We start from the raw sequence: 23749 nt of genomic DNA on the forward strand, positions 1-23749 counted from the left end.
TCCTTTCAAACACGTTAGAATCGAATCGTGTTCTGCTCTGAGAGTCTCCATCTAGGTGCCAGGGAATCTCTACTTTAGTCCAATATGATTAATTTTCTAGTTAGAATTTAGGACAATTTCATTTATCTTACAAGTTCAAGAGTGGTGAGGGCAACTCAGTGGTTGGGCTGAACGCCAGTCTGCTGATTTAAAAAGTCCTGGCTCGGCCGTATTTCCAACGAGGGGGCTTTGCATTCGGATGTGCGTGCAAGTGAATGCAGTAAGTGTGATTACAAAGAGTAACTTTACAGTGTTCAGTGTAACTTATTTTATTCTTTTCTTGGAACTTTCTATCATGAGTTAGGTGAAGGCTTACAGAGCCGAGCCGGTCATCAGTTTCACATTCAACAACTCATTAAACCTCCCAAAAAGTTCTTAGAACATTTCCATTCCATTTTTCCACGAACTTCTTGAACCCTCTCGTATATATTTATTTTGATTTAAAGCATGGTCTCCATCTCAGTGAATTACCATAATCAGTCCTATGCTAATGGTCTTTTTTAAGCAGTTTAAAATTTTTTATTATTAATTGGGAGTTAATACATCTATCATTCCATAGTTCAGTCATGTCGAGCAGAATTACACAATTTCCAATGATCTTTTATTGGCCTGGCATATATATATATATATATATATATATATATATATATATATATATATATATATACAAGTTTTATTGGCATATGTTTCACAAATCATACAGTTTGACAGGTCAATCATCTTAAGAAGCTCTCTAATCATCACCCCAGTTAATTTTAGAACATTTTCTTTTGTCTTGGGTTTATTGCTCTTAGCTCTCCACTTCTCCCCACCTTCTCCTGCCAAACCCTCACTGAGCCAATAACCCAGTTACTGTCTATAGATTTACCTGACCTGCATTTCATGTTCAGAAAAACAAAAACAAAATAACACCAATAAAAACCCGAAACCAAAAAACCTTGATGGAAAAGAAAACATAATTACATATATTTTCGACACGAAAATTTTGAACTGCCTCAATAGCCATTACTGTGATAGAACAAGATCCAAAACTCAAGAATATTTTCTAAATTGCTTGCTTCTCAACCCTCATAAAAGACTCATCAGAAAGCGTGTTCACATCTCTGACTTAGACTCTGAGTCGAGACTAAAGCTCTCATTTCTGAGCAGAGTGAAGTAAAAGAATCAGAAAGCACTTGGGGGAGTCGTGGGAGTGGGAGATATTCAGCTAGCAACAATCATAGATGACAGTTGAAATGGGAGTAAGGAAATGATAAATAGAATTAGAAATGCAAGTGGTGTTAGCCCACACCAAAGAATAATAAAACAGAAGGGTTTTTTAAAAAAATCCCTGTAGTTCCGTGTAGTAGAACAATTACGTTCAACTAATCTAAGCCGCGGGATGCCAGCTCCCATGCCATCCAAAGGGAATGAAGAATGCAATAATGAACAAAAACCCTTCCATGACTAAGTGATAGTCGGAGTAGAAACAATGAGTCAGCATTTGTCCCCACCGCCATACTGCCTCTCCATTCTTGTTTTTAATTATGACCCTGGGTCTCTACCTACCTTCCCACATTCTGTCACTCTCTCCGTGTGTGTGTGTGTGTGTGTGTGTGTGTGTGTTTTATGCCATCTTGGTTATATACCCTTCTTCAAAGGTGCTATTTTTGACCATGGGAAGCAATCAGTGTGACGTGACACTAAACGTGGTATGAAGTATGCCCTTGAGTTTCTTGGGGACCAAGAACCCCTCATCCCGAGGTCACTGCTGTTACCCGCCCCCAAACATTTCCCAGGTTGGAACGTGATGGCGAGAAAAGAGGCAATCATTTCTAAAACTGGAAAGTGATGGCGGTCATTTTCTATTTTGGTTGGTAAATTCAGCATTTTCCCCCTTAGAAGCTTCTTCAATTCACCTTGAATTGATTTTCCTTCCCCCAGCTCTGCAATTTTTGTTTGCAGTCTTTTAAGTTTTTTGGTTTTTCACTGACGGGTTTTTACATCAGGCATTTCAATGCTTTGTGACTGGAAGCCAAAGAAGTTAGGGCCCCTGACAAGGAGTTGGGTGGTGTTCGCATTGAATGAGACCAAATCTGCAGGTGGTTCTGGAGCAGACAGATGGTGCCTGTTCTACAGGCTCATGTTCAGCTCTAAGCAGATCCAAGTTCTGAGGCCAGGGTCCTCTAGCTGCCCATTGGGGTCACCTGGAGACCTTTTGGTAACTGGCCCTACAAGAGTACATTTATCTACATTTTGGGTTCTTACAAATGCATCCTTTCCTTGGTCCTTTGGTGAGCATATCTTTACATTTCTATTGGATTTCTACCTAGGGGTGAAATGACCGGGCTATAGGGTATGGGTGAAGGAGCCCTGGGAGTATACTGCTTACAAGTTCAGCTGCCAACTGCAAAGTCAGCGGTTCAAAACCACCAGCTTCTGCTAGGGAAATTCCAGGGCCCCTAACTATTTATGGGAGTGGCGCATACATAGTTACAGTCTTGGAAATTCACAAGGGCAGTTCTTCCCTTGTCCTATAGGGTCACCGTGAGTCACTATTGACTCAATAGCAGTGAGTTTGGTTTTTATGTATTTATTTTTAGAGGGTAGGAAGAGATGTGGTGGTGCCAGGGTTCAGATGCTGAGCTGTTAACTAATGGCTTGGAATTGCAAACCCCCCGCTGTTCTGAGCTATAGGGAAGCAGCAGGCTGCTTCTGTAAAGACGGTAGCCCTGGAAACTGGACAGGGGCCCTAGTCCTCTGTCCTGTAGACTCACTAGCAGTCAGAACTGACTTGAAAGTGTTTGAGGAGAAGAGTACTGCTTGCATGAACTGACTGGTTGTGCAAATCCGTTGCCCGTTTTTAATGAGGGCTCCTTTCTTTAAGAAACATGTCCCATGTCTCTATTGAGAGAGCCCCTGTGGATCATCTTTTCACATTGGTAATGACATTTTTGAGGAACAGAAGTTCCTGGTTTTAGTATTTTCTGGTTTTTTCCTCTTACAGTGTTTTTTTTTTGATATGCTAAAATATAGTCATGGGAAGATGAAAAGAGGTCAATGAGCCTCATGTCTGAGTCATTTTTATTTCAGTCTCATTTCCTTATGTTATCCACGTGTTCCGCCATTATCAAAGTACCAAACAGTAAAGGTCGTGTTTCCTGTGAAGGCAACCATGTCATTGATTTCTGTCTCCCTCTTCCCCTTGAGGCGTCTTTTCATGACTCTCCTATGAAGTCCCCAGCGGAGTTTTGTAGCCCCAGTGGGTAGGCCTCAATGGCTCTTGACTGATGTGAGAACTCAGAGGAGATCTTCTGAGGCTCAACAATACCACCAACAGATTATTTCTTTCAAATCGGTCCCAGCATGGCCAAGCCTGAGAGCTTCCGTGACAGCAGACATCCAAGAAGTCCTTCCGAGCCTCTCTTCCCGGGGACAGTTTTCCATCAGGGGTTTGGTTTGGAGAACATTGACTCAATGTTCTGTGTGTATCACTGTTGCTCACTCCTGCAGCCTCTTTTAACCACAGTGGTCCTGGGACCATGAGCAAGAATACTCTTCTTCCTCTCAGTCCTGGTGGGCCTTTGCTCAGTCAAGAATATCCCAGGGCAGAATGATAACGGAGCTTCCAATGTCACAGCCCCCTCCATTAGCGAACCTCTCTATGTCTTCAGGGTTCAATCAACCAACCCGAGGTGGTGCCCATGGTTAATGTGCTTGGTGCCTAACGGAAAGGTTGGAAGTTTGATCACACAGAGGTGCCTCTCAAGGAAGACCTGGTGATCTACTTGTGAAAAGTCAGCTAGGGAGAGCCCTTTGGTATATGGTTCTAGACTCACACACCTGAAGTCACCACGAATTGGAGTCTACTTTAGAGCAACCATTGCCAGGTGCTGTTGAGTCGTTCCAATCCATAATCATGATATCACGTACAGTAGAATGAAATCCTGCCTGGCCCTGAGCCATCACCCTCCCACCCCACCCCAAGCTATGTTTGAGCCCATTCTTGAAACCACTGTTCCTCATCTTCTTCAAGGTCTTTGTGGTGAAGTGAAATGACATATCCATGATTCTTCTGTCGATGTCTTACCCTGTCCTATGGGGTCACTATGAGCTAGCATGGACTTGATGGCAATGAGTTTGGGTTTCAAGGTTTGGGATCCATGTCTTGGTAACTGCAAGCAAACCAGGCGGTGGGACCATGTGATTAGAAAGTGTGAAACACTCATGTTGGGGACCAGCCCCCACAATCGCATGGGCCCAGTGGGTGGTGGTGTAATTGAAGGGTAACATGACAGAGACATTAGACAGGATAAAGCATGCAAGTTCTCGCCTTTGCCGTCATGTCTTCAGGAGCCAGGTCCACACAGAGAGAGAGAGTATATTTCCAAGCAAGGCTTATATACTCTTTGGGGGGAGGGGCATTGTATAAGTCGCCCTTATTACAGCCACATACATAACCAAGCGTACGATCCAGTGCCCCTGAAGATCCTAGAGTACATAGAAGTAACCTCACAGCAGTGCTGGGGCAGGTAAGGGGGAGGGGCTGTCTTCAGAGCCTAGAGAACAATAGCACACATCTGCTCCTATAGTTGAAGCTGCCGGCTAGATACCAGTCACCTATGTGCTTGTTAGAGGTAACTTTCAGGTAGCACGATTCTGGGAGGATATAATGGGGAACAATATTGATTATGAGAATGTGATTGGGACTCACCTCCAACTCACAAAGGGTAATGGCCTTCCTCCACTCAGAAACCCAGCCTGCCAGGCTTCTTAATGTATGAGAAGCAAGCATTCCTGCATCTACTACACTCTCTTCCCATTCTCTGCTCCCCACACACTCATAGAAGGGAAGAGTCAGTTTTGCCATTCTGGGTATGAGTGAGCCATATCGGAAGCAGCAAGAGAGGAATCACACCATCATCAAGAAAGAAGAGGCACCAGGAAGTTCATCTGAGATCCTTGCCTGAGTTGATGGAGGCAGAAAAGGCCCCAAGGGTCCCGGCCGAGAATCAGTGCTAGAACATGAGCTGACCCTGTATCCTGTATGTTAGACAGGGTTCTCTAGAGAAACAGAATCAGAACACTAATAATTATATAGATAGATAGATAACATAAGAAATAAACAGTTACTTACATTATAAAGCAGTACAAATGGCTCAGTGAGACACTGGCAGTCCTTCAAGTCTTGAGGGCTGCCGGGTAGTCCTTTGTAGAGCAATTCAGGCTATCTGGCCACAGGCAGCAAACAGCAAGGCAGGTCACCAACAGTCAGCCAGATGACAGGGTCCAACAGTCCCCAGCTCAAGAGATGTATGTTCCAATAGTGCAGCAAACCAGGTCCTGAAGGAACCTCAAATTTCAGCAACACAGTCCATGGGTTCGGTGTCCCACAGATAGTGTAGCTTGCAAATTTGAGGCAAAGAACAAGCAAGGCAGCTGTGCACTGACCCGATGATCAAAGAGCAAGAGACAAGAAAGACGAGGCTTGCTGAGCCATTTATCTCTCTGCCCTTCAATTAATCCAACGAGTTCATTGGCCATGTTGGCACAATACATGTTAACTCTCTCACTTTGCATACCCTTTTCTCTTTTTCGTTGGCCCTTTCCTTTACAAAGCATGATACCCATCTTCAGGGTCCGATCTGGTCTCATACCATGTCCAGACTATATGAGATGAACTCTGGCTATCCCCCTTCTCAGGAGCATTCAGGCTGTACTTCTTCCAAGACAGATTGGTACTTTTTTTCTGGTTGTTCATGGTATATTCCGTATTCTTCACCCTATCTTAAGGCCAATGCTTCAATTCTCCTCTGACTTCTCCATAGACAAGCATAGGAGGTGATCAAGATTATTATGCCTTGGGTCAGGCACACCTTAGTCTTCAAAATGACATCTGTGCTTGACAGCGTTTTAAAGGGATCTTTTGTAGTTAATTTGTTCAGCAAAATGCATCATTGGATTTCCTGACTGCTGCTTGTATTGGTGTTGATTTGGCATCAAAATGAAATCCTTAACAATGTCAACATTTTCTCTATTCATCAAGATGTTGCTTATCGGTCAGCTGTGAGGGTTTTTGTTCACTTTAGGTTGAGAGAAATCCACCCTGGAGGTTGTAGTTTGTCATCTGCGTCAGCGCTTCCAGCGCTCTCGACGCTCAGAAAGCAAGGTCGTGTCTCTGAATAAAGGCAGGTGGTTAATGTTTGTTTCTTTAATTTTTTCCCTCCAGTCCTGATGATATGCTCTTCTGCATATAGCCCAACTCCTTGGATTACCCAATACACTCGAGTATAACTAAAATTTTATTTTGAAAATTTCCGGTCGGCTTATACTCGAGTATATACGGCACTTGCTTAACAAACACATTAAATAAGTGAAGTGAAAAGATGCAACACTGACACATCCTTCTCCTGATTTTAAACCGTGTTGTCTCACCTTGTCCACTTTGAAAGTTGAATTGTGTGCAGACTCCTCATGAGCACAATGAAGTGTTTCTGGAATTCCCGTCCTTTGCAGTGGTATCTGCAGTTTATTATGATGCACATAGTCAAATGCTTTTGAATCATCCGTAAAACAAAAGCACCGTGTTGCTTTGACCCAAGAGTCTTCTGACATCCCAGTGATACCCCTCCTTTCATGTTCTCTCTAAGTCTAGCATGGATTTCTGGCAGTTCCCTGTTGATCTATTGGTGTGACCGGTTTTGAATGATCTTCAGCAACATTCTGCTTACGTTTACTATTGTGATATTGCTGGATGGTTTTGAGCCATGATCCATCAGCACCTGAACACTGTGAAAGATTCACTCCATTCGCTTCATTGGGATCAACTCCGCTTTGAGAAGGCAGCTCTTCCTCAGTCCTATTTCGAGTCTTCCAACCTGAGGGGCTCATTTCCCGGCACTGCATCCACCAGTGCTCCTCTGCTCTTCATACGGTATTCAGTGGTTACTTCTTCAGAAGTAGACAACCTATTTCTTTTTCAGTCTGTTTTTACTCAGGAAACCCTGCTGAACCCCCTTCACCTCAGGTGATAGTTCTGGTAGGTAAAATACCAGTGACGTCACAGCACCATGCATGCCACCGCAAGGCATGACAAACTGACGGACACGTGTTGGATTTGTTTATGTAGTTGTGTGACTATCATTACGGACAGCATTACATTTCAGGATAGAATCTGCAATGTTCCTTTGGACTCTGAATCAGTGACTTCAATTTGTCATTCCTGGCACGCCGTATGGTCGTCCTCTGTAAATGGCCAGTACCAATTCATTTCATCTCCTAATGCCTGTAGTTATCGTTGCTGATGTTGCTAGGTGCCCTTGAGCTCATTCATACTCTTAGCAACTCTGTGTGCAACGGCAGCATGCTACCCTGCCCTATCCTGGCTGTCCTCACAATCGTCCTGCTGTCTGAGCTTATCCACGCCCTACACTGTCAGTCCATCTTGCCAAAGGTCTTCCTCTTTTTAGATGCCCTCACACTTTACCAAGCCTGCTGTCTTTCTCCAGGGACGGAGTCTCTCCTGACCACATGTTCAGAGTACGTGAGATGAAGTCCCACCACTCTGCTTTCTAAAGAGCATTCTGCCTATACTTCTTCTGAGACAGACTTGTTTGCTCTTGTGACAGTCCCTGGTACTTTCAATTTTCATCACCAGCACCATAATTCAAACGCACTGATACTTCTGTATTTCTGATTCAGTGTCCAATTATCCCATGCATAGAGTGATTGAAAAGGCTATGGCTCAAATAGCAGCATCTATGTTTTCTGCTCCATTTTTGACCACTCCACTTGTTCTATAGCCAGTCTTCACTTGCTCGATCTTCAGTTATCGTGGATGTGCTTAGCTGTTTCTTGTCATCTGCGCTGTGCCTCCTCAGGAAAGGAAGGTAGTGCATCTTTCCCGTATCCCTTTCATGAAGGTCAACCCTACTTTGAGGAGGCAGGACTTCCTCAGTCGGATTTTCGATGGTTTCATATCCGAGGGCCTCATCTTCTCGCTGTATCTGACCACGTTCCATTGTAACTCCTGAAGTGTTCACTGGCCAAATTTAAAAGACATAGATCACCATTTCTTTCTTCCTACTGTAGCTGAGTCTGCAAGCTCTGCTGATGTGTGCCCACAACGTGACACAACTAGTATTTGAAATTCTGGTGGCATATATTCCAGCATCACAACAAAGTACAAGTTATCATAGTATGACAAACCGTCATGTGTGGTTGTAAGACAACTCAAACTCAACCCACTGCTGTCAAGTCCATTCCCACTCAAAGTCACCGTGTGGGGCCCAGCAGAACTGTTCTTGTGGGCTTCCAAGACTGTAAATATTTATGGGAGTGAAATGCCTTATCTTTGTCCCATGGTACAACTACTGGTTTATAATTAATCTTTCCCCACGATGTCTGGATTCAGGACCCACTGTCTGATGTAAAGAAGACCATTTCTTCCCTCTACTGCCATGTCTTGAGCCTGGACTGACTCTATGTGTTATCATGTTAAGTCCTCCCTGGCCCAAAGTTTGTGGACAGTGACTTTAACCTCTTTTAAACTCTCTGCTATATTTCCAAGGTCAGGGAGCCTCCCTACCCTGTGCCAGACAAGGTTCAGCAACTTTGGTTTTGAAAGAGAAGTGTTGGGATCTTATTATTTTTCTTTCTCTAAGGTTCCTAGATGAGTTGGGCAGTTGTTCCCAATTCGTTCTCAATAATATCCAGCGCAGTGCCTAAATAATTTGTCATTAAAAAAAAAATTAAAGTTCCATCTCAAAGGTCTTCCTGCCAAAAAAGTAGTGGAAAAAGTCAGCCCTATCCTGTGAAGGTAGCATCCGTCACTTGGTCTGACTTGCTGCGAGGAGTGAGCGGGGAGAGAGCATAGAGCCAGCAAGGAAAGGCTGACTCCGCCTCCACGCCGCAGCCACCACTTGCTGTAGGTGTTCTGCTCCTGTGCTGCTATGGAAGTCAACAGGCTCCGCTAGACTCAATTACATAGGAAAGTTGGGCATTTATTTCACAAGATCCTCTACGTTTGTGAAGTTCCGGAACTCATTATATCTGATATAGTATGGCAGGTAAATTGATAGAAAATTAATTGGAAGACATTTCCAAACATAATAGCTCAGCAGAAACATCCAGAATCAATTAATCAACCGGCAACTCATTTTAATTTGACATATTCTAACCCTAAAAAGGCATTGAAATCTTTAATTAAGCTCTCCGGTCCAAACCGATTTGCATTAGCCTTGCTTTCCAGAATAGTTCTATCTTTACCTTGAAACCTAATGGTAAACTAGAAATCCTCCCTGCATTTATGACACAACTCTTTATGTTTAATTAGACATTGGATTTCCGGATCATTTTAAACCCATAATTAGAACTGTTAGATTAGGTAAACATGACCTCTTTGAAAGTACAGAACAACGAGGTCTCATTTATATAGTTGAAGGTTGATTTTTCTTTGCACCATTCTGAATACTATGTAAGCCTATATTTAACATACACATGTTTAGTTGTTTTCCTTAAAACATTTATTGTGGATTAGGTGAAGGTTTACCATACAGGTCATCAGTTTTGCATTCAATAATTCATCCACATTTTGTTTCAATTCGCCCATTGCAATCTTCACAATGTACTGTCAGCCATTCCACTTTCTCACTGTGTTTCCTGCTTCCACTCCTCCTTTGCCAACTATTGGATAAATGCTGCCCCTTTGGTCTTAAATGGTTGCGTATTAAAGCACAATGTTGTTTTCGGTTCCAGGGTAGAAGGGTGACTAAAGGGTATAGTCTTGGGGAATCCCACCTGTCTCTATCCAACCAGTTAGCCAGGTGTCCTTTATGCTTTTGAGTTTGTTCCATTTGTTTTAGCCTCATTCTATCCAGGACCTTCTAATGCAGCAGTTCTCAGCCTATGGGTCTCGACCCCTTTGGGGCTGGAACGACTCTTTCACAGGGTCACATGATTCACAACAGTAGCAACATTACAGTTATGAAGTAGCAACAAAAACAATTTTTAAAATCATTTTATTAGGAGCTCATTCAACTCCTATCAAAATCCATACATACATCAATTGTGTAAAGCACACTTGTGCATTCATCACCCTCATCATTCTCAAAATATTTGCTTTCCACTTAAGCCCCTGGCATCAGCTCCTCACTTTTCCCTCCCTCCCCGCTCCCCACTCCCTCATGAACCCTTGATAATTTATAAATTATTATTTTGTCATATCTTGCTCTGTCCCACATCTCCCTTCACCCACTTTTCTGTTGTCCATCCCCCAGGGAGGAGGTCACATTTTGATCCTTATAATCGGTTCCCCCTTTCCAACCTACCCTCCCTCCACCCTCCCAATATGGCCACTCTCACCACTGGTCCTGAAGGGATCATCCGCCCTGGATTCCCTGTGTTTCCAGTTCCTATCTGTACCAGTGTGCATCCTTTGATCTAGCCAGATGTGTAAGGTAGAATTGGGATCATGATGGGAGTGAGGTGGGGTGGGTGGGGGAGAGGAAGCATGTAGGAACTAGAGGAAAGTTGTATGTTTCATTGTTGCTACACTGCACCCTGACTGGCTCACTCCTCCCATAGCCCTTCTGTAAGGGGATGTCCAATTGCCTATAGAAGGGCTTTGTGTCTCCATTTCGCACTCCCCCTCATTCACAATGATATGATTTTTGTTCTGATGATGCCTGATACCTGATCCCTTCAACACCTCATGATCACACAGGCTGGTGTGCTTCTTCCATGTGGGCTTTGTTGCTTTTCAGCTAGATGGCTGCTTGCTTGTCTTCAAGCCTTCAAGACCCCATACAGTATGTCTTTTGATAGTCGGGCACCATCAGCTTTCTACACCAACAAAAAGAAAGTTCTGGTTGGGGGGTCACCACAGCATTAGAACTGTATTAAAGTGTCGTGGCATTAGGAAGGAACCACTGTTCTAATGTAATCATCTTCAACGCAGTTGGCGGTGATAGCAGGCACCATCTAGTTCTTCTGGTTTCAGGGTTGTGTGGACTGACGTTTGTGTGGTCCATTAGCTCGCTGGATCATTGTTTTCATGTGTCATTCCAATTTTACCACCCTTCTTTTCTTCGCATGGGAAGATACCAATGGTTGTACTTTACATACATTTATTTTCCTGTTAGTATCTCACCCTCTAACCTCCAACTCTACCTTGTGTCTATGTCTGCTATTACGAAAGTCATGGGATCTAGAAAAATTCATCACTACTCTATAAGTTCTTAGAGAGTAAGAATAATTACATGCAATTTTTTAACCTCTAATATTAAGCCAATGCCCAGCAAAGAATAACAGTGAATAACACTTGGAGAACTGACATACTATTCAAACCAAATCTGACTTGGGCTAAAGAAGGGAATGGGACGGGTATCTTCTTTGACTCTATTTTGGCTTGGTGAAGAAATGCAACGGAGAGAAAAGGAGCTTCCTTGGGAAACATGGATTAAGGTTGTTACTGTTACTCAGCCTTTCAGGTTGCATTTATCTTGATTTCCTCCGCTGGGCTCTTAGGCCCGTCTTCGATCCTCTCTGTGTCTCTAGTTCTTCATAATCTAAAACAAACAAGTGAAAACAACTTTGAGCAGATGAAGGTTGGCTTGAGTGTGGGGGTCCCACGTTATTTAGTGACTATGATCTCACTCCCAGAATGAGATAATCACCTAGCATTGGTTATTGGACGTGGAAGCATAATAAATGCACCACAGTTCATGATTTCACTCTAAGAACAAAGTGAGGGAAAGACGCCAGGCTCAGATCTTGCATCTGGACCCGGAGCACCTGGCACTCTTCCAATGGGATTCCTGGGCCAAAGCGAAAACAGAAGCTACGGGCGACCTGATCTGGGCAAGGACACTCGGTCCCAGGTGCCAGAGGAATCTTGGCTGAAGACCCTACTGCTATGGAGTTGCATTTGAAGAGCAGGAGAGTGGAGAAAAGAAATGGGAAGGGGCGTCGCAGCTTTGACCTGGAAGGAAAATGAGAGAAGTCCAGAGATCAGGAGATAAGATGAAAGGGACTGAGGAAATGGAGATGGAACAAGAAGATGGCCTGCAACTTTAGCATGAACTCAACTACCCTCCCTCCCACCCCTTCATAAATATGTCTAGCTTCCCACCCCTGATTGAAACGCACAGAATATGACCCGCATCTAAGACCTTCAGGCGCTCCATTGAAGAGGCATACCTTCTGTTAACAGAAGCTATTTAAATGTACTAACTGAAACATGGCAATTTGGATAGAAAATTTTATGGCTAATAAACCTGGTGTTTAAATAGTATTAGTTTCCATGAGTCTAAAATTCTCCAGAATCCTTTTAGGTTTTTCTTCATAGTATATAATTATAGAGAAAAAATAGAATTTGTTTATTCAGAAATAGTAACTGAGTCATGACCTCATTCCCAATTTCAGGAACCCACGCACTCCTGGGGGACAAAGCTGTTTCTTCTCCAATCTTTATAGCCCCAGGCCTCCATCTCTCACTCATAGAGGATGAGTCAGGTCATCAGCTCTTCTACTCAGGCACATGCGCTTCAGATTCAGCAGCGATGGAAGCAGACAGTGCAGAATGTGTCCTCTAGTGGAAGGACGCTGATACAGGGAGGACATTACTCAAATGTAAAGCATAGACATCAACGGCAAAGTTCCTGCTTACCTGGAGTCTTTCTAGCTTATTTTTGGCCGTGAAATGCTGAGACCCCAAAGCAATTTAATATTCGAGGCTAAAGAATTAGGCCTGATGAAAGAACAAGCAGATCTCTCTTGGGAGAAGGACAGCCAGAATGCTATTTAAAGGCAATGATGGGAAGACTTCGTCAGTGCATTTTATACCACTGTGCTCTCAGAGAGCAGAGGAGGTTCGTTCGACCTTATGGCTTGATCTCACCCCTTCCAACTTCCCTCTCTTTGCTTCTTTGTCCCTTTTTTTAACCGACATTTTGTTGTGAATCTATCTGAGCAAAACGCAGCGGACACCAGACAAATCTAGAAGAAGCTCAGTTGTAAACGCCAGAGAAAATGCAATCATCTGGTGCGCCGTCCGTGTCTTTTGCTGGACACAGAAGCACAGAAAGACCAATCGCAACATCAGAAGTCAAGTTTGAAGAATCCAAGGTTCTTCCCAGGCTAAAGACTGAACTGTGGCCCTTGGACACCCTTCAAGACTGAAACTGAGCCCACCCCCTAGGGACCACCTTTCAGCCCACACCTTCCTCCTGTAAAGTGAAAAACACACCAAACTGAATGTCTTCCTCAGTACAATCAACCATGAGACCAAAGGGGCAGCGTTTGCCCCAAAGCAAAGCTCAGGAAAGATGGATGAATAATAGGAGAACCCCAGCAGGGAGGTGGGAAGGGTGCTGTTAGGGTGAGAGGGCAACAACCAATCTCCCAAAACAAAATGTGTCTAACTTGTTAAATGGGGAAATAATTTGCTCTGTACACTTGACCTAAAATATAATAAAGAAGCAAACGCCAGCCTGTCCCCCCATCCACACCAAAATAAATACCACCAGCAGGATCAAGTCTCCACAAACCCACTCAACCACAAATATGAGAGGGCTTCAAACATGTCATGGAAAAGGGTTGGAATTAGAAGGTAATGCAATTTCCCCATGAACTTTTTTGGAGCCTCCTAGGACATGCTTCCCCGATTTGTCCTATTGTGCTGGCTTAGGTTTTGCTGTGACCGTGGATGCTATGCCACCAGTATTTCAAATACCAACAGGGTCACCATGGTGAGCAGGCTACAGTGGAGCTTCCAGACTGACACAGACTAGGAAGAAGGAAGAGATGGTCCACGTCTGAAAAAGTGGCCCCTGGAAACCTTTTGAATAGCAGCAGAACAGTGTCTGGTAGAGTGCTGGAAGCGAGCCCTTCCGATGGGAAGGCAATTTTAATAATGATAACAACAACAATATCAATATGTGTCCCATAGTTTCAATGGAAGTAAGGTATGGCCTGTATTTTATTCTTTAAGACAAAAAGTCCAATATGACAATCCAAATTTCAAAATTTAATCGTTTTCTGGAAATCCAATATTTAAACAATTCAACCTTTAAAATATTTGAATCCATATTTAATTTTATTTGAGGGGAAGTCTTTTAACTAACTCAGTCACAAACTGCATTCTCTTATTAACAAAGCCCTGAATAAATTACCGAGACCCGCAAGGAGCTTCTGTCTCTATGCGGGACAGAGGTGTGGCAGGCCTGCCTTGTTCTGGGCCTCATTAGAGGTAGGTATTCAAATTTCAGAAATGTTGTCAGCTGCAGTGGTGTCCACGTCAGGCTGCTGACTGAGAGGTTGCCAGTTCAAACCCACCACTGCTCTGCTGCCAAAAGGATGTTTCGCTTTGGCATCCCTATGGGGCAGTTCTGCTCTGTCCCACAGGAGTGCTGTGCCCTGGTTTAATCGACTCCACCACAGTAGGTTTGGTTGATGGCTCTTGGGTTGCTCTGTTAGACCGAATGGCGAAGAAATGCGTTCTCTGTAGGATCAGCCAACAACAGACACCAACGCACACATTACCACTTTCTGTTTCCCTTTTAGGGGGCACGGCCACCCGACAACGTGGCTTTCTGGGGTGCATCAGGTCACTGAGGTTGAATGGGCTGCCACTGGACCTGGAGGAGCGCGCCAAGGTGACGCCTGGCGTGGATCCGGGCTGTAGAGGCCACTGCGGCAGCTACGGGAGGCTGTGTCGCCACGGAGGGACGTGCCAGGAGAAGCCCCGGGGGTTCTCGTGTGACTGCACCTTCTCTGCATACACCGGGCCGTTCTGCTCCGAGGGTGAGTGAGCCAGCTGTGCCTAGAACACCCCGCATCTGTTTTACTCCCAGGCACCTGTTTGAAACAAAACCATGTCTCCTTTGCTTTTCCTGTGCAAAGGATCCATTCATGCCAATCATATGCCATTGCCTAGGTATTTGACTCATTTCTTGGAAAACCTAGCGGTTCCACATTGAGCTGCTAACCAGCAGGTCAGCAGTTCGATACCACAAGGTGCCACTCTGTTAAAGCGCTAGAGTCTCCAGAATCTGCCCTGTCCTACAGGGTCCTTATGCGTCAGCACACATCGGGCTGATGGCAGTGAGCTTGGTTTTGATTTGGTTCCGGATAAGAAGGAGTCCCTGGGGATCTACGTGAAGGCTAGTGTTTTGTTTTGTGTTGGCGGTGGGTGCTGCAAATGGCTGACACGCCAGGCTGCCAACTCAAAGGACAGTAGGTTAAGCCCTCCCGGAGGCCCCCAAAAGAATCTCTGGTGGCCGAGTAGTTTTGAGTTAGTTCAAGGTGGGCACTTTGAACCCACCGGCAGCTGATGGTTTCTACTCCATATGCAACTATCGTCGCTGGGACCCACCAGGGGAGTCCTGCCCTGCCCTGTCGCGTCATTATGAGTTAGAATTTGCTCGAGTGCAGTGAGTTTTGGGTTTAGAGACGCCTTAGAAGAAAGTTGCTCTCCAAATGCTTTGAAAACGATTAGGGCAGAGAATGTACGGATGTCCTTTATACAACTGATGTATGTATATGTATGGATTGTGATAAGAGTTGTATGAGGTCCTAATAAAATGTTAAAAAAAATTTTTTTAAAAATAGAAAGTTGCTCTCGACTTCTGACAAAGCATACACAGAGGGAGTCATGGGAGACAGAGGCAACTCCATGTCTACTGTGTGTGTGCGCGCGCGTGCTGGGAAATCCTCTGATCTTTGTGGAAGTATTGCATGTCCGATTTCATTTTTGTCCCCTCTATCCAAGCTGCTGCTGTTTGCTGATAGGACATGGAGCTCTGTATTGGCAAGGGGCAGCGCTCTACTTTACAATCATGAAAGAAATAAATGACAGTTATTTTTGATGATCATATTTGGAATTTGAGAGTATTTAAAAAGCATTGTGGGGTTTTGCTTTACATCCACTTTTTTTTTTTGCTAATCAGCTATTTTGACGAAGTATGTAGTTAACAGTTAACCATTGAAGAGTAGGGTCTAATAAAATGGAGCATTTTAAAATTTTGTTCTGCAGGCCACCTATTTGTTGTCAGATCAAAATAACACCTCCCAGCTTCCTGGAGGCATCCCTGGTTACATGTTCAGCTCGTTACTGCCAGAGTGGAGGTTCAGGTCCTCCCAGATGTGCCTCAGAAGAAATGCCTGGCGATCTCCGTCAGAGAAGCCAGCCACTGCACACCCTCGGGAACATAGCGATGTCCTGACCCACTTGGGCTTGCCATAGGTGGGAATCTAGTTGAGGGGAAAGGGCTTGCGTGGGTCTTGCCCCCCTGAGATCTGCCAGGGAAGAAGGAGGGGGGTGTACGCAGTCTTCTGTGTTTCAGACGGAATTTTCGGAATGGACCTTCCATTATTGGGCTTTTATGGTTCCTCCTACAAGACCGCCGTCAGTTCTACTTGGGGGGCTCTGCTGAAGCATCTCTGGCCAATGCACCTTTCCCCGAAAGGAGCCCAGCACAAACGGACTCCCCTGATCGACTAAGTACTTGGGGTCCTGTCGAGGTGCACTTTTGGGTCAGGAAGACGTTGTCATTGAAAGCCAGCCTGTGATAGTAAATGGGGTGCTGCAGCAGGTGCTGTTTGGGGAGAATTTCCACAGTTAAAGTTAAAATTCAGTTGTGACCTGTTGTTCATGAGCAAGAGTCTCCACTTTCTGACTGATTTCTGGCAATCAGGAATAGTACCCTGCACTCACATATTATATGAATATTAAAATTAAGTTACATATGGTATATTATACAAATTATGTTAACGGACCCCTGAGGTGTGCTACGGGACCTAGGAAGGAACTCTGGTGGCAAAGTAGTTCACTTCTTGGCTGCTAATGGAAAGGGCAGTCGTTTGAACCCAACCATTCCACTGTGAGGGAGGAAGAAGATGCGCTGTACTTCTGTCAAGGTTGTTGTGTTGTGGCTGCTAGGTGCCATTGAATCAGTTCCAACTCACAGGAGCCTACTGCACCACAGAAGGCCCTGTCAGTCCTGTGCCATCCTCCCGATTGTTGGTTGAGCCCATTGTCGAGCCACTGCGTCAGCCCATCTCTTTGACCAGTTTCCTCTTCCATGGCCTTTCGGCTTCACAAAGCATCATGTCCTTTTCCCAGGGACTGGTTTGGTCCCTCCTGACAACATGGAGAACATATAGATATGAGCATAAATCTTATCATCCTTGCTTCTACGGAGCATTCTGGCTGCACTTCTTCTATTTTAAAAAGATCAGTCTTTGGTCAGTCTATAGTGCTTTCCGTGCATGTGTGCATAAGTGCACCTTTGGGAAATTACCCCCGTACCAAGTAAAACACGATGCTTTCAAACCTGATGTAAGAGAAGCTGGGTCATTTTCTTCTATTGACCCCTGCTAAGCAAATGCTCTCAGATAAATGCTAATACCCCAAACTTCACGTTGCTTTCTCAGCGGGCAATAAATAGGAGAGAGTAGGTTGGCCTCAAGGACCACATTTGTCCATTGATTCAGGAAGTTGAGAGAACCCTCCCTCCTCCAAGCTAGCACAAGAGGACCATCTGTCGGTAAAAGATGGGGTCCAACCTGAAGTAGACAATGGATGAGAAAGGAGGGACTAGCCGCCCATCTGATTCATCTCTGAACCCAGAGAGAGAGGAGCATTGAGCTAACCGTGATAAAGCCGTACTTGTGAATTAATTGGATATAATTCTAAGATAAAGCCATTTCAAGCACCATCGCGAGACCTCTATTAATTCCTGCCTCATTCAGTTCTGTTTGGGGGAGCAGTGTTACTTACCCGGATGCAATCCATTCTTCCTTTTAAAACCCACCCGCTCCCAACTAATGCAAACTCCAGAAAGAGCAGCCCAGGACGGACGGAACCTTCTTCTTTCACGTAACAACCCGGGCCTGTCATTTCAGAGATTTCAGCGTATTTCGGCTCAGGCTCCTCCGTGATGTACAGTTTTCAAGAACATTCGTCCCTGAGTAAGAACGCCAGCTCCCATGCTGCTTCCTTCCACGGCGACATGAAGCTGAGCAGAGAAGTGATCCAGTTCAGCTTCCGAACGGCCAGGACCCCAAGCCTGCTGGTTTACCTGAGCTCCTTTTACAAAGAATACCTTTCCGTGATCCTGGCCAAAAACGGTGAGTGCCCCGCCCCGAGCAGAAGGCGAGGATGTCGGGTGGGAAACAGGAGGTCTGTGCGATCAAAGCTTGTTCTCACCTCCTTCTTTCAGAAATGGCAACGAGGGGCCGGAGAGAGTATGTCAGAGTGTTGTGTTTTGATGCAACCCCCCAAATCCCCACCCCACCCCCACCCCTGCTCTCTTTCATGGACAAGGAGTCTGCAAATGATCTAGATGACTCTTTATCTCTGTATAATTCTGATAAGGTCACAAAGTTAATATGAATGTGTGCTGTTTCTTATTGCTCAAGGATTCATCGCATTGTTTTCTTATGGTTAGGCACTCCTATCCCTCCATGTAAATAATTAAAATACTCTCTAGAAAGCAAACTTTTTGAGAATGAGGATGGCAACAATTGTACAAATGTGTGATAAGGGTTGTATGAGCCCCAATAACATGATTAAATTTAAATGAAAAACCTTGTTGAAATCGTCAACGTTTTGTTCTAGAGACTCGTTTAAGACTTGTGGCTCTTAATTTTAAATATCTAGAAAGGAGTAGGTTTTAAAAGATAATTACTGGGTTATTAGCCCCTATTAAACCTTTACTGCATCTTAAAAGAAAACCAAACAAAAGGTCTCTGTGGGGCATATGGCCGCCTGGTTGTAAGGAGCACCTACTTTGTGCAAAGCCAAGTCAGGGATGGTCCTAGGTCCACAGCTTGTATCAAGAAGGAGCCCCTGGGTAGTGCAGAGAGTCATGACTGGGGACCTCAGAAGAAAAGCCTGGCTATCTCCTTAGGAAAATCAGCCCAAACCGAGCAGAGTTCTGCCTGGTACACGTGGGCTCACTGTGAATGGGAATGGGCTCGGTGGCAACTGGTGACGTTAAAGAGAGACTGCCACAGAGAACTCTCTTGTCCTAGTTACAGACAGGAAAGCCCCGGGGCCATGTTGGTAGGGTCCTAAGTGTGGCCTGTGCGTGTGCTGCACAAACTGAGCCACAGAAAACCATCCCTGAATGATTCTTATCTTCCCCCAGGCCCAGATTAAAGATCAAGATCTCAGGCGCTAGAAAGAAGTCTCTGTTGGGGGGAAAGAATAAATATACAGACCTGGGACCATATTATTTCAAAGAAGTCAAATATGGCCCCAGTGCAAGATCATCGTGTTCAATAAGTGTATTTGAACCCACTGTATCTGCTAGGCCTGAGACGTATCCACCCATTCTGTTACATTGGAGGGTATCCTGAGAAGTATATTAATTAACATCTCTGCAGGCAAATAGTGATCTAGAATTCATTCTCTTGATAAAGTCGGTTTAAGACTGCTCAGTCCACCCTCATTTCATTTCAGTCTTTGGCCGTGAATCTTGGGGGAATCTTAGTGTTAGCATAACCACATTCGTTTATAACCATCCCATCATTCCAGAGGTCTTTCTTAAAAGACTGTAATGTAAGAAAAATAGAGAAAATTATAGAAATTGAATGTTCTTCCACTATGTCACAATGCTTTGGCATTTCATACACCCCGAGCATCAGTTTCATGTGTTTTTAAAGTTAGAGGCTATTGCAGGGATTTGGATAAGCCTCAGCTCGAGGTTGGCCTGTGAGCAGGAATGATGGCGGATTTTCAGGAGAGAGACCACTTATTTAGCAACCTGCTCAGTCTCTGGTTTTCAAAATGGTGCCATTAAACCGCAGTGTCGGTTGTTTGAGATTGCGATGATAAGGTCCATCCAGATGATAACTGTGAATGGTGTACCCCGCAAGGCAGCAACAAGTCTGTGAGTGTTTAGTAAAAAAAACCCACAAAAATTTCCCCCCTTCCTTCTCTTTAGGAAGTTTGCAGATCAGATACAAACTAGACAGACACCAGGATCCTGACGTCATTAGCTTTGATTTTAAAACCCTGGCTGATGGGCAACTTCACCACGTCAAGATTGAGAGAGAAGAAGGCGTGGTCTTTGTCGAGGTAACACCACAAACCCCAGAGTAGCCACGACTCAAATGGACTCCCCAGCCATTTGGTAGGACCCCCACCAAATTTTTGATCCCACTTGGAAGGCATCAGGACAATCCCACCTCTTCATAAACCGACAGAACATCACATGTGGGCGGGCTTTCTAAGCTGTAATGTTCTGTCCAAGACAATATTCACATGGGAGCATTTCATCTACTCCACCTGCTCACTTGACTTCAGGCTGCTCAGCAGGGAAACGATGGCTGACTGACCACAGGGCACCACTGGTGGACGAGTGGGATCTTAGGTACAACAGACGAACCAATTTCCATCCGATGGGGCTAAATGTATCCATTTTCACCGGGAAAATAATGATTGCCATAATAGAATAAAAAAGTTACTTGAATCACAGCAGAGAAATAGCAATTATTCACTGCACTAGTTTTTGAAGAAAAGCACAGATCTGCCCAACCTCTGTGTCTAGGAACATTTCTGAGCTTGCATGATTCAAGTCCATGGCAAAGGAGAGACGTACCGAGGTGGAAAATAGCTTATTGTATCTTTTTGTTTGCTTTACTGACTCTGTTCTTTGTACAGTAAGGAAAAATAAAGATAGAGGTGGAGTATGCAGTGGTAAATGTGGTACAGAAATAGTTTAGAAAATAGCATTCAGTCAACCAAATGGCTATTCAAAATTCATTTTAAGGTCTTTGGGGTCAGCCTAATATGTGCTTAAAAAATTTCTCCTCCTGTCTTCCAACACATCTTGCCGTTTTCTCAACACAACCGACCTCTACTGGCTCTTCGTGTCGCATGTAACGATCTTGCAGATCGATGAGAACACAAGGAGACACGTCCACCTGTCATCAGGTACAGAATTCGGTGCCGTAAGGGCACTTGTACTGGGCAGAATTGTAGGTAAGTAGAAGCGACGAGTTTTCCTCTAATGATAATTCATGAGTGGGGAGAATCATGTTTCAAAGGCATGAAAACATTCAGCGGGACCCAAAGAAATGCCTTTCCTCAGTCTCCTTGGAAAGACCCGTGGTGGCATGGTCAGCTCCGCACTGGGCTGCTAACCACAAGGTCGGCAGTTTGAACCCACTGGGTGAGGCTACCTGTTCCTGTAAACATTTCCAGGCTAAGAAACCTTTGGGAGCAGTTCCATTCTGTCTTACAGGGTCTCTGCATTTGAATCCAGTCCATGGCGGTGGTTCGGGCTTGTTTTGATTGTAGAACGGATGGTAAGACTTCAGACTTCAAAAATGTCAAGTAGCCTCAGTAGCAGTAACAAAGTGTACATTAGCTACTTGCCAAGTATAGAAACCTTCATGTGATGATTGGGTCTCAAAGCAAAGGAAGGAGCAAGGGAAAGCATTTCTTGTTTGTAGTTAGGGAGTAAGCATGAGGTTGGGGTTTGGGTCTTGTTTAGCTAGCTACCTTGGCGAAAAACCAACACACACATAAACAGAACTGAGACGCACTGCCAACAAGTCAATTCCTGACTCATAGCGACCCTAGAGGACAGAGTAGAACTCCCTCCCCTATGGGTTTCTGAGACTGCAAACCCTTGTAGGAGTATACAGCCTCCTTTTCCCTTGCAGAGAGCACAGTGGGTTTGAACCGCTGACCTTGTGGTTAGCTGCTCCTTGAGTAAACCAGGAGGCCCTGAGAGCTGTAGCCTAATCTGAGTGTCTGATAATCTTTACTTTTATCTGCCAATTCCTTCTGATATTGGCACAGAAAAAGAAACACAATATTGCTGTTTTAGCATAAAATGCATGTACACCTCTCTCTCTCTCTCTCTCTCTCTCTCTTTCCTTTTCACACTTGCTCACAGAACTATGTAAATTGAAATGGGCATTGGGGGTGCATATACATTGTTAAAGGGATTTTCATCTTGGTCACAAGTAAATGGTAAACAGTCTTGATATTTCATAGTATTTGGTGGTGGAAGGCACTTCTTATCTGTTTTCCATCACTCCTCTTGCACACACTAGCACATCCTACTTTGTTCTTGAACTTAAGCAGAAACTTCTATTATTTTTTAGCTTTGCTGGTTTTCATCCCTCAGTTAAACATGCCTTACATCTCTGGTACATCTCCCAGAATCCTAGAGTTGTTTGATTAAATCCACAGATGAATTATCAAAATATTGGCCCTCAAGAAGGTTAATAGTTAAATTTATAAATATTTATAGGCTTTCAAGTACTATGCTGAGCATCAAATATCCATGTTCTTATTCTCCAAACAAACAGGGAACTATCATGGATTGAACCGTCCCTCCTGCAGGCTGTGCACACAGTAAAAAAAAAAAAAAATATGTGCAAAATCCTGCCAATGTATTGGGAAACTTAACTGAAATTTTCCCTAGGAGCTTTCTGATGTTAATAATATAAATCCAACAATTTAAGACCGACATTTCTGTTAGTGTGTGCTTTAAGTGTACAGGTATCGACAGTCACTGATTGGACATAAAAGGATGATCCTACATTTTCCAGATAAGATTAGAGTTGATTAAAAAGGTGACTTTGAAATAAACGTCCCATCCCTGAGGTCTTCTTATCAAATGAGACAATTGTCACCTGAAGTCGACCTGGGAGTGTTACTTTCAGACTCGGCTTCCCATGTGCAGAAGCCCTGGTCAGAGTTATACTCTCAGTAAAAAAAAAAAGGCAGGGTTGTTTCCTATTCCGTATCGGGAGGCCTGGCGGTCCCAGAGTTAAACACTCAGGAGCCTGAGCCCACTGGCCACTCTTGTACCCTTGGACGCCCGTGGGGCTTCCACGCAGGGCCCCTGTGAGTTGGAACTGGCAACACAGAGCTGGGTTTTTACTTATTGGAAAATATCTGTAGCGATTTACGGCCATGGTGGATACGGACACGGGCATTTCTGCACTGGCTTTTTAACTTAGAAAACCTCACATAGGCATTTCTGGACACCATTTTCAAACGATATATAGTAATGTTGGTGGGCTGGACTTCACTCATAACTATAGCAGAGCATAGGAAACCATAAGTGGGGGGCAGAAAACAACCTCACGAGCAACAATGGCAAAAACCCAGCCACTGCAATTAGCTGCTGAAGCTGGTCCACTTTTCTGTGACTCTCAGCTGCAGGGCAGGTCAAGTGGCTTGGAGGAGCGGCTAGGACAGAGGTCCCTGGATTGGGCACTGGAGAGTGAAGCCTGCCCTTTACAGTGCAATGTGCTACCTGGCAAAGGACACGGTGGTGGTCCAGTTGAGGGTCATTGAGAAGAGGCAGACCACCGATGAGCTGGATGGACACGGTGACTGTAACCAGGGTTCAATCGCAACAATTATTGGGAGGTTGACTCAGGACCTGGCATTGTTTCCTTCTCCTGTACATAGACTCGCTATAAGCCACAACCAACTCCATGGCACCTACCAATAATGCCAACAACAAGCCTACCTATCTCTGTCCACAGCAATAATAAGGTCTCGTTGTTACTCAGGGACCCTGTAGGACAGAGGCTAACTGGTCCACAAGGTGGGGAAAGCCATTCATCTTTACAGAAGCAAGCTGCCACAGCCTTCACCTGCAGAGTGGCTCATGGGCTTGAACTGCCAACCTCTCTTTTAGCAGCCAAGTGCTCAGTCATTGGACCAACAGGGCTCCCTTCCAATTAAACTGCATAG

At 44.6% G+C, this 23749-nt stretch overlaps 1 protein-coding gene across 6 annotated transcripts in view; it reads left to right on the forward strand.

Annotated features, from left to right (window-relative positions):
- Nucleotides 1-23749, forward strand: part of CNTNAP4 (contactin associated protein family member 4) — a 251585-nt gene that overhangs the window by 203665 nt on the left and 24171 nt on the right. For 5 of the 6 annotated variants that reach the window (XM_075536445.1, XM_075536447.1, XM_075536449.1 and 2 more), the window contains 4 exons: nt 14581-14820; nt 17923-18147; nt 19968-20101; nt 20920-21007. In XM_075536445.1, coding sequence (XP_075392560.1) covers nt 14581-14820; nt 17923-18147; nt 19968-20101; nt 20920-21007 — 687 coding nt within the window. The remainder of the gene's footprint in view (nt 1-14580; nt 14821-17922; nt 18148-19967; nt 20102-20919; nt 21008-23749) is intronic. The other variant, XM_075536453.1, reaches the window with a different exon arrangement.

Source organism: Tenrec ecaudatus, chromosome 18, assembly GCF_050624435.1.
Source record: "Tenrec ecaudatus isolate mTenEca1 chromosome 18, mTenEca1.hap1, whole genome shotgun sequence".
Classification (NCBI taxonomy): domain Eukaryota; kingdom Metazoa; phylum Chordata; class Mammalia; order Afrosoricida; family Tenrecidae; genus Tenrec; species Tenrec ecaudatus.